This window comes from Castor canadensis, chromosome 2 (assembly GCF_047511655.1).
Source record: "Castor canadensis chromosome 2, mCasCan1.hap1v2, whole genome shotgun sequence".
NCBI lineage: Eukaryota > Metazoa > Chordata > Mammalia > Rodentia > Castoridae > Castor > Castor canadensis.
The window spans coordinates 86,638,793-86,652,289 of NC_133387.1; the positions used below are offsets into that span (position 1 = coordinate 86,638,793).

General features: G+C 35.6%; 1 protein-coding gene across 2 annotated transcripts in view; it reads right to left on the reverse strand.

Moving 5' to 3' along the window:
- Positions 1 to 13,497, reverse strand: part of Hibadh (3-hydroxyisobutyrate dehydrogenase) — a 116,443-nt gene that overhangs the window by 11,926 nt on the left and 91,020 nt on the right. For both annotated transcript variants that reach the window (XM_020180034.2, XM_074065189.1), the window contains one exon: positions 353 to 486. In XM_020180034.2, coding sequence (XP_020035623.1) covers positions 353 to 486 — 134 coding nt within the window. The remainder of the gene's footprint in view (positions 1 to 352; positions 487 to 13,497) is intronic.

Genomic DNA, 13,497 nt, shown 5'->3' on the forward strand with positions numbered 1-13,497 from the left:
AATTTAGCATCTAGAAACCCATTAGGTCCTCTGAGCAATAAACTAGGTATTAAATAATGAACAATTAGACCATGTAGTATATAAAACGGACAAAATGGTCAACAATGGGAGTCACTGACGCAAAACTCAAAAGAGCTTGAAGAATGACTAAACAAGAGTACTTTTCAAGTACGCTGACGGATATCAGCTTAAGCCCACAGGAAGGATGGAAAACCAATTTATTCCAAATTATTTTAAGAAAATCTAACAAAGAACCCATGGATTAAAAGAGGAGTTAGTATGTGGTTAGGAAAGAGAAAGGAACATTAGAAAATCTTATATCAAGTCAAGGTTATTAATGGGACAATGTTACCTGCCCAGTCCCAACAGCTCCACAATACACCACATTGGCGCCCATGCATCCCAGCAACTCTTGGGCAGCAGCAAATTCATCTTCGACTCCTCCCACCATAAATGTGAGGTTCCCAGACCGAGCAGCTCCTACACCTGAATCATTTGAAAGTAAAGAGATAGAAGCAAAAGGATGTGTTTCTTAAAATGTTAAATACCAAAATGAGAGAAAATCTCAAAATCAAATGAAAACTCTTGCCTCCAAAATGTACCTATGGCAGGCATGTAAAAGATACTCTAAATCATCATAGGAATATTTTGATAATGAAATATCATGCAGCAAGTTAATCACAAACCAAAAAGGACATATAGATATAGTCATACTCTCATTCTCAAGTCATCTTGTACATTTTGCACAACCGTGGCATAATATACAAGGGAATTTGAAGTATGAATTTTATCCTGATTGATCTGTTCTAAGAAATTTTTTCTGTAATAAGACATATAAGAAAAAGGTTTACCCGGGTCCTGATTAGCACAGCAGCTGCCAAGTCTGGATTTGTGGTCTGTGGCCTCCTTGCTCCCTCTCCCAATCCTATCAATAGGGGAGAGCTGCAAGGAAAGAGAACTGGCTCCTTGACCCACAAACAAGTAGGCATTTCAGGTGGTAAAATTCTTTTCTAAGGGAAAAAACCTTTTGCTTATTTAGACTGATTATTCTCATGTGCACTTTCCAATATTATTTGATATTTCTTTTCCTTCCTGCTATACATCTTTTGGGCAATTCATTCCTAGTGATATGAGCAGGAAAAAGAATTAAACTTTAACACTGGTTTGACTCCTTCTCAGTAGCTTTTAACAAAGGCTTAATACATCTTCACTGATTGAAATGAACAGAAACATCTAACACAGAAAACTTGGCCTAGGCTTGTCTTAAAAGGGGGCCTCATTTGTTTAAATTTTAATAACTATAAAATAGAGTAAATATTATTGTTGTTTTTAATACTGAGAGAAATCTTAAACCATAATTTTCAAGTTAAGTTTTATTGTTCAAAAATAGGAAAGTATATGGATAAACTATACTTTCCCTTTATAACTTAATTTACAGTACACAAAAAAAAAAAAAAAAAGAAAAAGAAACTAATTGTACTAAGTATCCATCCTGGCCACTAGACTATATACATCTACAAGTAACTGCCTGGTTTTGAATCAAATTTATTCAAAGAATAAATATTAAGATTTTTTTTTTACACATTAAAAATAGTACCAAGTGAAGGGTTTTCCTATTTCATGCAAATTTTGAGTATTTGGCTACTGCCAAATCAAGTAGCTTTTTTTTTTTTAACCAATTACTAAAGCCAAAGAATCAGCATTATTTTAGTCAAACAATCTTAGAAGACTGAGTGCCACATATTATGAAAGCCTAAAGTGCTCACACATGTAATTAAATTACATTATTTCACAGTATCTTCAGACTGATTTTGGAGTGGATTATGAACAAAAACCCAATTGTAAAAAAATGTTTCCAATTAGCCAACCTCTGTTATTTGAATATTCTGATAATGTAGACATTTAAGTGACTGTCATTTTGCTAGTTTCTAGTTTACTTCACCCAAGATAGTGAACGATTAAAGTTTTACAATTACTTTGCTCAAATTCTTTAGCCATTTTTATTCAAACCACATAAATACCCTTTCTCCTAATCCTGTTGATCTGACCTAGAGAAATTAAGTAGACAATTTAAGTCAAAGCTTACAAACAAATCCAGTACAATCCATCATAGGTCAATAGCTTTGTATCTAGATTACAAACTGCTAAATAGCTTCAGAGAGTCATTTATTAAAGGAAAATTAATGCTGACAATGGTTCTCAGCTGGTTAATCTTTTGACAGGTGCACTTTCTCACTTGTTCAAATACGTATTTCAAGAGGAAGAAATAAGTTACTTAAGCAAGAGAAGACCTCAAAAGAAAGAATAATTTGTCTTTATTTATTTACTTATTCATTCATTCATGCATTTAGCAGTACTGGGGTTTGAACTCAGGACTTCATGTTTGCTAGGCAGGCCTTCTATCACTTGAGCACTCCACCAGCCCAATCATTGGTCTTTAAATTTAGAAATCCATGGTAGTTCCACTCTTTCCTCCTCTCAATGTGTTGTTGTAATTATTTCCAACTTTATCATATCCTACCTTCCAATGTAAAGGTCTGACAAACTGAGTAATTCTAAAGCTTTCGGCATTCTTGGGACTAAATCCTTATCTTCCCATCAACACTATCAAGCTAGTCCCAAGTGCACAAACAGAACTAAGACCTAAGTAATCCTAAAAGAAATGTAGCCATTTTGAACTTAGGAAAGACTATCTAAAAAACCATGTAACACACCCTATATATTCCAGAAGACACTGGATAGGCTTTTATATCTAGCAATAATAAACAATAATTACCTTGCCATGCTACTTTAATTCAAGTCCATTTCCAAAATAGGGAAACATGGAATGTACACTCAGGTAGCTTCTAAAATACTAGGAGAATTTACAGGTGGAGCATTCCTAACCCCAAAAGTCTAAAATCTGAAATGTTCTAAAGTCCAAAACTTTTTGAACATCAACATGACATTACAAATAGAAAACTCCCTATCTGTCTCATGTGACAGGAAGCATACAGGTGTACTAAAAATCCTATATAAAGTTACTTTCAGGTATATACAAGGCACATGTAAAACATAAAGGAATTCTGTGTTTAGACTTAGGCCTCAACCCAAGATATCTCATTACATACATGCAAATACTCAAAAAAAAAAAAAATCCCAAATCTCAAACACTGGTCTCAAGTATTTCAGATAAGGGACACTCACCTATATTTTAGTTTATATTGTAATGGTTTTATATACAAAACCAAAATATACTGGCTTAATTCCATTATAGTATTTATCACACTTTATTAAAATCTTTGATTTTTTTTCTCATCTGATTCCTCCTACAAGGTCAGCATTGGGACCTTGTTTATGTCACAATCCCCATTACCTGGCACAGTGGATGATCTATTCAATAGATGATTGTCTGGAAAATAAATTAATAAGCATGGTACAAAGAGTAAAGGATCTGAAGATATAGTGTCTGGTTTTTCAGAGTGTTACTTGTTGGCTGTGTGGTTATAAACAAATTACTTAAATTCTAGTCTCTGTGTATAAAATGGGAAAAGCATTAAAAACTTATTCATAGAGTGGTTGTAAATATGTGAACATACATATAAGAATAAAATGCCATTTAAATATAAGGGTTTTCTATTTGATGACTTGGGTTCATGCAGTGGGAGTGTCCTACTTGGTAATCTAAGCCACTTGTTTGTCTCCTAGGATAATTTTAGCCTTGTTTGATAATATTAGCTGGTTTGGGCTGAATCCATAAGCAACAGAAGCTGGCTGGCCTAGGTGAAGAAGAACTACAGAGAGGTTCACAGTTAGTGATGCTAAAATTACATCGCTGTGAAGACCTCTTGCAAAATCTCTCAAGGACGGTGGTATGCAGGAGAGAAAAGAAACCTGCATTTATTTATCCATTCAACACAATTAACTGGGCAACTACTAATTATCAGGCTCTGTGGTTAGTTATCCTATGGAGGCTGAATCACATGTGCCCCTATCCCTAAGAAATTATACAGTGTGATATGGCCACTTTTCTCCTTGTCCATTGCTACCACACCGGTCTGAGCCACTGCCACCTCTCACCTGGACTACTACAATAGCCTACTATTGTAGGCTACTTGACCTCCTTTCACTCTTGCATCTACAGTCTATCCTGCATATAGCAGTCTCTTAAAACAAATCTGCTTCAGGTTTCTCCTCTACTCACAACCTTCCAAAGGCTTCCCACCACTCAGAATAAAATCCAAAGTCTTATAAAGCCTGAAAGGGCAATTTCACATGGCCTGTGACTTTCTTTCCTCTTGTTTTAGACCATTCTTTCCATCATCCACTGTTTTTCAGCTATCTTGGCCTAACCCTGTTCCCAAAATAGGTCAAGCATATCCCATCTCCAAGCCTTGGACTTGCTAGGCCTTTTGCCTGGAATGTTCTTCACTCAGTTATTTATGACTTTTATCTTTCATTTAGGATTCTGTTCAAAATTCACCTCTTCAGAAAGGCCTTCCCAAGACTACTCCATCCAACAGTTCAGAATAGCACCTTATTGTACTGTGTGTGGTGGCACCTATAATCCCAGCACTTAGGAGGCTAAAGCAGGAGGACTGATATTTGAGGCCAGCCTGGACTTCACAAATACCAAAAAAGAAAAAAAAAAAGTCCTCTATCATTCTCCATCTTTTCCTTGCTTTACTTGTAGCATTTACTACCCTCTATTATTTTAATACTCTTATTTATTTCTGGTCTGCATTCTCCCTATGCACATTATTAGCTCCATGAAGGCAGAGAGAGCTGGCTCATTAACCCCATACCCACACATTCTGATACATAAGAGATGCTCAGTAAATTGACTATTTGTTCAAAGAGAGAGAGAGTGGGAGGTGCTATGATTTGACTGTGTCCTCCAAAGGCAAGTTGGAAACTTCATCCCAAAGATAATAGTGTTGAATAGTGGGGCTTTCTGAGAGGTGATGAGAACACAAGTGCTCTGCCATCATGAACAGACTAATGCCACTGTCAAGGAAGTGGAATCCTACTAAGAGCGCAAGTTTAGCCTGTTCCATGCACTCTCGCACTCACACTCTTTTCATTTCTCTCTCAGCCTCTTTCCCCTTCCGTCATTCAATGCAACAAGAAGCTGGCCTCTCCGCCTTAACTTCCCAACTTTGAGAGCCATTAAAAAGAAATCTCTGCTCTTTATAAATTATCCAGTGTCAGACATTCCATCAGCAGCACAAAATGGCCTAAGACAAGAGGCAGAAAATGGTAGAAAGATCAAGGAAATGAACAACTGCAGCACTGAGTGACAAGTGCTCTCAGAGTTATGCACAAGATGCCAAGAATTCCAATGCACTTCCATCATTCTAGCAAGTCATTAAATGCCAGTTACCCTAAGTTTTTTCCATCTATGAAGTGAAGTGGTTAGACATAATAATCACTGAATTACTTTTAAGCTTTCGAAATTCTATGATACTCTGGAGTTTTCAAATTCACATGTCTATATTCAAACACTCAAAACCAAAGTATGAGCAAATAATACATACATAGCTCTAAATTAGAAGAAAAAGGGAATTACAAATGACTACATTATATTTAACAAACCATTTAGGTTTAACTCACGGTTGCCTTTAATTTTAATGTTTTATGTAATACTTTTTGATGCTGTCTAGAGATTCTTTTCCATGATCCTAGAATCAGAAAACTTGAACTCTATTTGTACAAACAAATGAAAAGGCACATGCCCACATAATTCAAAATGGGCAGGTTTTCAAAACGAGAGACAACTATCCCTAGTCTTAGTAGTATGTTTTGATTTCAATCAACCTTATTGTGGAGAAGGATTTTGTGTGTGTGTGTGTGTGTGTGTGTGTGTGTGTGTGTGTGTGTGTGTGTGTGTGTGTGTGTGTGTGTGTGTGTGTGTGTGTTTGCAATACTGGGGATTGAACTCAGGGCCTCCAGAAATCACTCTACCACTTAAAGCCATTGTTTTTGCCCAGAGTGGCCTCAGATCGTAATCTTCCTACCTTCACCTCCCAAGTCTATGGAATATCCAAAATATAAAGTCATGTAGATATAAAACACTGTCTTTGCCACCCAAAGTTCTAAATTTTAATTAAGGAAGAGATGTATAGACAGAAGTGCCAAAAGCATATACCAACTATTCAATAAATGAGGGCAATCACCATCAAATCTGATTCTTTCTTTCCTTTCCATTTTCCAATCTCCATTACTGAAAGAACAGTTAAAAGAATAATGAATTCTCCAAAAGAAAAAGGGTGAAAAAGGAAACAAGAAATTGTTCTTAGAGAGTAATAGTCTTGCTACAACTGTAGGTAAGCTTGTGAAAACTTTGTTAAGAATACAGGTATTATGAATCCACTTGGAAACCTAGTTCAGAGCAGTATGAACAAACATGAACTGAGCGAGTTATCTGGTATGTTTTGTACATGGACACTGTATTCTGCCTGATTTCTAAAGGTACACAGTGTCCTGCCTCTCTTCACAAGAGATCTGAGTTTGCTCATTAGAACAAAACAACTAGAAAAGAGAAAATCAAGAATAAGGAAAAGTTCAAGGGACCTACTGCATAATATGATGACTACAATTAATAACAATATATTGTATTTCTGCAAATTGCTAGGTTTTAAGTGGTTTCATCATTGAAAACATGTATGTGAGGAAACACATGTTCATTTGATTCAGCCATTCCACAAAATATACGTTATTTCAGAATACCATGTTGTACATGATAAATACATATAATTTTATTTGTCATTAAAAACATTAAAAATAAACTTGAAAAAAGAAAAGCAGAAAATGGGAACTAAAAACAAGTACAAAAATGAAACCATCAGATTTCACAATAAAATTCAAAAGTATCTTCAAAATAACAGCAAATCCTATTTGGGAGAGGAATAAAGTGCCTTTAAGAAAATATTGTTCCTTGAACTAGGTTACGTATTGCTAAAGTTTACATATTTTTAAAATATTCATTTAGTACTTTGTGCAGGAGATACTAAGGAGTAATGTTCTTTACATTTTCACATTAAAAAATGTGATTTTTTTTTCAAAGTGAATTGAGTTAAAACTTAGTTCTTATCTTTTTCTGATTGATCTTAGTCTCACAATTATAATAAAGATCCACATAAATCACCTCATTCTAATATTTATACTGATCTGTCTCCCCAAATTTGGGCAATTTTAGCTAAGAACCAAAATAGACTGAAGTGTCATATGAACATAACCAGGAGGTGAAGACACCATTCATTATTACTCAACATTCCTTATAGTCACAGCCCCACATATTTTATCCCATTAAATTACTTTCTGAAGAACTTGAAATGTTTATGTTTCAACAAGATAACTACAAAACTCACTATATCTTCCCTTTTGTCTTGAGTTGTAGGAAGCAATGAACTTTCTCTTCTCCTTAAATAATTTGATTTTTTCATCTTTATTTTTCTTGTCAATGAAAATTATTTCTCTGGTTTCTTTGTTTACTCCCTGCAACAGAAATTGCCTTGCTATGTATTCTAAAAACTACTTGCAGTGGCTAGCATATACAATGATTTTTCATACATCTATGCCTTTCTTGGCTGTTCCCTTATATGTAATTCCCTTCCCTTCTTTGCTTGGCTAACTCCTGTTTATCTTTCAAGACTCTACTCACATCAACTCTGTGTTTTAAGATCCTCGTAAGCATGAGCTGTTTGAATCTTAGTATCCAACCTACAGCGTATGTCTGACAAATGTTAATTTTCTTCTTAGAAGATGGGCAGAGTTGAAATCAAGGATTAATAAAATGACCAATAATACTAATAAAGATTAATGAAGACTTAATGCTTTCTAGCTTATCAAAAAAGCTCAACTTTTTTGAAAACTAATGACAGGAAATATCAGAATTCTCACCACAAAAAACTAAGAATGTGCCAGGCACTGATGGATCATGCCTATAATCCTAGCTAATCAGGAGGCAGAGATCAGGAGAATTACAGTTCAAAGCCAGCTTGGGCAAATAGTTCTCGAGACCCTATCTCAAAAAAAAACTCTCACAAAAAAGAGCTGGTGGACTGGCTCAAGGTGTAGGCCCTGAGTTCAAACCCCAGTACCACAAAAAATGTGAGGTAATGCATATGCTAATTAGCTCCATCTAGCTAACCACAATATATACGTATTCCAAAACAACATGTTGTACGTAACAAATACCTACCATTTTTATTTGTCAATTATATCTAAAAATAAAATGTCAATTTGAGTTGCATGTAGTATTAGCTAACACCACGTGTCTATTAACATTTTCATTTATTGTTGCATAAACAAGCATGAGCATAGGTGCACATGTATGGGGGCATTATTATAAAGAGTTAAAAAAAAAGTGAGATTTAAATCAAGACCAGAGCTGAAATCACCGTTCAAGGCAACACCACTTAGACAAGTCTTAATACTTTTAATCTTGATTTCTCTTCCTGAAAGGGGATAAAAGCACTTGTCATATGCTGAAGTTCCAGTCAAAGAATACTTCAAAAAGATATTTATATAGTTATTGTATAAATATTATAAAATTTAAAATGTAACAATAAGTCAATCTACTCAGTCTAAATATGTCAATGTCTTTAGACTAACAATAGCAAAGAGCTGAAATTTGGAATTTAGCCTTATTGAAAAGCTGAACCAAAGGATTTTGATAGAAAATCAATGGTGCAAGTACTGATAATCTAGACTAGCCACTTGCAAATCACAAATAAGACCATTTTTGATAATATGCCTATTAGAAAGAAGACTTCAAATTCAGAGTGGGGAGAGATAGAAGGCTAAAACATACAATCAAATTCTATTTGGCTTCAATATTGTAAAAAAAAAAAAACCTTGCTGTCAAAGCACTCTCATTGATATATGGCAAAACATAGTAAATCACTTAATTTACTCAAAAGAACTTAAATGTTTTAACCAGTCTGCCATCAAAAGAGATCAAGAAGAGGACCAATGGGACTTGGGCTGCAATGTGAGCCGTCTTTAAAATGCAATTGTTCTAATCATTTTCTACAGATGCAGCCTCACAAGGGGCTGCTGTCACAGGGACCATTTACGACTTGTTATGGTGTCTCTATTGTTTACCAGCGACATTCGCTGAAAAAAGGCGACAGCTGGGACAGAAAGCTGCTACTCAAGGAACAATATAATCCCGTGAAAGTAATCAACAAATTTAAGGGTGTTAATTAACTTTACACTTTATCATGTTCAATTAGTTGTCCTTTCTAGAAAAGATTGCCGTGCACAATCAGTTTAGAGCGTGCCATGTTTGATTTGTAAGTGATCACTGTTTCTGTTTCAGAGTCCATGTCAGATGTTCTCTTGGGTTTTGGTGACACAGATGAATGGCTCTGCACATGTTAGGGGTGATCTGGTTTAACATAAGCCAGCATAACATAACCCCTTGTTAACACTTACTTCTGGCACTATCCAAGCTAGAAAAAGAAAAGCAAAAACATTGAGAGTACTATTCTGAAGTCAGATAAATAAAGTTTGGTTTTGTTTTCCTGAAATAATAAACACAAATACATGGAGAATTAAGCAATTTTTCATCATTATTTTTCAAAGTAAGACTTCTGTTTCAGGGGCATGTTTGGGATCATTTCCTCCCAGCAAGACCTTGAAGCTCTGCTGCTTATGCACAAAGCACCACTGTATCCCCAGACTTTCCATAACGCAGATAGCCTTTTCCATAGCAGTTGAATAAATGCTAGGGATGTTAAGTACTTGCTCATATTAAATTCTAGAATGTGGCTTTTTAAGTTCAGAAACTATATTTTATAAATGCAGGAAATGTGCAAGGAAGTGTACTAATCTATGAATGCAATTTGCTCTCTCTCTTACCTTTAATGCACCTGTTCCCAACTTAGTACTAGGACAAGGAAAAGCTCATGATGGAGCAACAATATATTTAATGTTGCATTTTAATGAAAGTCACTGCAGTTCCTCTGAATTAATAAATAGAACAATGTATCAAAAATATTTCAAAGGCATTGATGAAGTGAACAAAACCCAAAACTGAGGTTTGGCAGGGGGTATGTATCTTTAAGAAAACAAAAGCAATGGACATGCATCTATCTCTTTTAAAAAGTCTACATAGGATTTTAAAACATCTTCATAAGCTATATACCTTGCTGTTCTAGATGAGCTATTTTCTGCACAATAAACAAATTAAATGCATATAAATAAGTACAACTGGTTAGCTGGTTATAGCATGCACAAGGACAAAGCTAAACTTCTTCAGAACAGAAAAGTTGTTAACTCTGAAAGCTAATAATGTCCTAAGTTAAATATTAAAGAAGGAAATTATAGGCTATATGTGAAACAGCTGAAACCACAATACATGCAGCAGAAAACATTTGTTTTCTGCAGAAGATCTGCAGGGAGAAGAGAAGCGGTCGATAGATCCTTAAATTGGAAGCAATAGCCGTTCTTCTATCCCAAGTTGGCAGCTGCTACATTTGCAGACCTGGTTCATTATTTACCCATAATGACCATCAAGCTGCAGTCAAAGTCAGATCACAACAACTGTCAGCAGCTCTTTTAATTAGCCTTGTTTGAATTCAGATAAATATCACAATAGCCTTGCTTATGCTGAAAGAGCAACAGAATGCTCTGCATGGAGCTAGGCTGGCTTGAGAAGGACCAGTGCAGTACAGAAGCTCAGACAGAAATGCAGAGTGGGACTTAAAGGATGGGATAAATCATGAAATGGTTTGCTTTCATTTTGGAAATCATTTTAAAAAACAAATCGCTGACATTTGCCCACATCAAGATGGTGCCCAATACTGGATTGCAATGAAACTCTAGGTTTTGAAAGCCAAGAATCTGGAGCCGAAGGAGAATTAAAAATGCCTTCGGAGAATATGATTTTTAAAACTATCTTGGGGGCAAGGGGAATAGCTCAGAGGAGTAGAGCTCTTGTCTAGCACCACAAAAATGAAATTCCATCTTATTGTTAATATAGTTTTCAGATTTAAAAATCATTTTTAAAAGTCAAATAAGTCTTTTATTAAGTAGTTTGCAACCTCAATATACTTCTTTTTCACCTTCAGGAGTTGCATAATTTGGGACATTTTCTGTGATAGGTGATGGATATTTTCCTATAAAGTTTATATACATCATACACATTCTTTTCAGCATTAACAATTGCAAAGCAAAAATGGCTAATAACCAAAATTTGAATGATCCAATTACTGCATATTCCATATCCTTCCTCAGCTTGCTAAGAAAAATAAGCACCTGCCCTCTATTTTATAGAAAACGGATTGTTTGAATGAGCTCTGTTATAACTTTGAAGGTAGGGGAAAAGAAGTAACCACTGACAAACAAAAGAAGGTAGAGTAAGAAGGAATTAGCAAAAGGTAAGATGATAGCCTAAAAGCAATAGGAAGAACTAGGGATAGCAAGAAACTAAAGACTAAGAGAATGCTGAGCTAATAAGATAGATTTAGCTACCCAGGAACTACCATGTCCGAATCTACACGGAAATCCCTTGAGAACGTGAACTCCACATTTTGGGGTGGAAGGCATGTAAGTTGTTTGTAGTTCACTCTGACATTCTTGCTAGCCCTTCAGCCATCGTATCTCTTTTTGCAATCATTTCTGATAGTGCCTGACATAATCTTAAAGAAGGGTGGCCAACCAGATTTGCAAGAGATAGTGGTTTCTTTATTGAGCAGAAAAACATTCCTATGGCAAGGAATAAAAAATTACTGTATTTTTGTCAACTTCAAATGCTAAAACCCTGGAATGAAACTTTTATAGAATGCTGTGGAACCATGTATGTGATGAAGGCAACTATTTACTGAACCCTTCATCTGGCTTTGTGAGGATTAATCATAGCAGAAAGGTATATTTCTTGTCTTTTCTTAAAAAGTAAAGAGGAATCTCTACTCCCATTTCCTGTGTGGGGAACAGGAAATCCTTCTTTCTCTCACCCCCCTGCCCCGTTCTTCTCCTAATAAACTTTACTGTTACTTTTACTAAAAAAAAAAAAAAAAAAAAACGGTAAAGAATAAGCCATATGTATCAACTTATCACAGATGATAGCCTTTCCCCTCCTCACCTATTAATGCAAACTTCCTCTTAACCACACACACACACAACCAATAGCTACAACTTGTTTGGTACACTAAGTGCAAAGAATTGTCAGTCTGTCACTTCCAAGTCTACAGTCAAAATTTTACTATCTATTGGCTGTTTTCTTACCACTGGCCCTCAGAAGCACAATAAATTCAGAGTGTTCTAAAACATTTTGTCCTCCATCCTCAAACACACCCCAAATTGGTTCTTCAGGCATGCCCACTCTGTTTAGACATCACCACTACCCATGTATACTAGAAGTTCTATGGCAGCATTTCCCAAGGTTAGTACCTCAGATTGCTAGTTCCACAGGAATTGATGGGTATTTACACTGATGTAAATCTGCAGCTATGTTTTGTTTCTGACCTGTAAGATTTCCCATCCTCCTCCTCCTAATAGCAAATCTTGCCCCTCTAGCTAAAGGGTTGTACTCACAGGCAGTAAGAGTACCTACTCGATCTTCACTGCAACAGTGTCTAGTCCTTAGGCACCAAGACAGTCCAACAAACCCAACAGAATTCTGTCCTGGATAGCTAAACTAAGGTCGCTGAAGGTTCACAGGAAGGGTATGCAGTAAAAGATAATGGGGTTGAAATGCAAAATGCAGCAGAAACAGTACCAAGACCTCAATTCTAGTTCCTGAAGCCTTGTTTTCATTCTGTGAGCTATTCCAGTAACTTCCTAACACACACACACACACACACACACACACACACACACACGTGCATGCACGCGTTCTTCAAATTAATTAAAGGTCTTTGATCAAATATATCCTGGATTAAACAAAAAGATATGTAAGAATTTAAGGGCTTACTTTAATATGCAAATATACACCCTGAATAATTCCAAGGGGAGATGGAGGATGCACTCTCTCTCTTAGTTTTCACTAAGTTTCTTTTTCAAGGCATCTCCTTAGAATATGCTTTCTCAGGGGCTATGCTTTGTGAAATGCTTCTTTAGGGTCATTTGCCTTCTTTCTCACCTTTCCATATCCAAATACTAATTTTTATTGATTCTGGTATGAAATTTTACTTTTAGTTAATATTTTCTCAATGGATCATTTTCTGTCCCTTTATGTTTAAACTTTTGGCACTGTGTTTTTTCTTTTTTAGATGTGTAGGTCTATCCCTCATAAGGAACAGAAAGTGGTATTTTTAAAATGCAATCTGACGAAAAATCAATTTCATTTTATACTGTGATTAGACTTATTCCTAACACATTATTTTGTATTTACTATTCACTGTCACTTTTTTTTGAACTTTTTTTTTCCTTCTCTGCTGCCTTCTGTTGGATTGATAAAAGTTTTCTAAGTTCTTTCCCCTCCCCCCGTGGGGCTTTAGAAGTCATAGGTTACTATTCTATTATTCTAATAATCCTTAAAAATTTAAAACTTGTAGAGCTGAAGGAGTG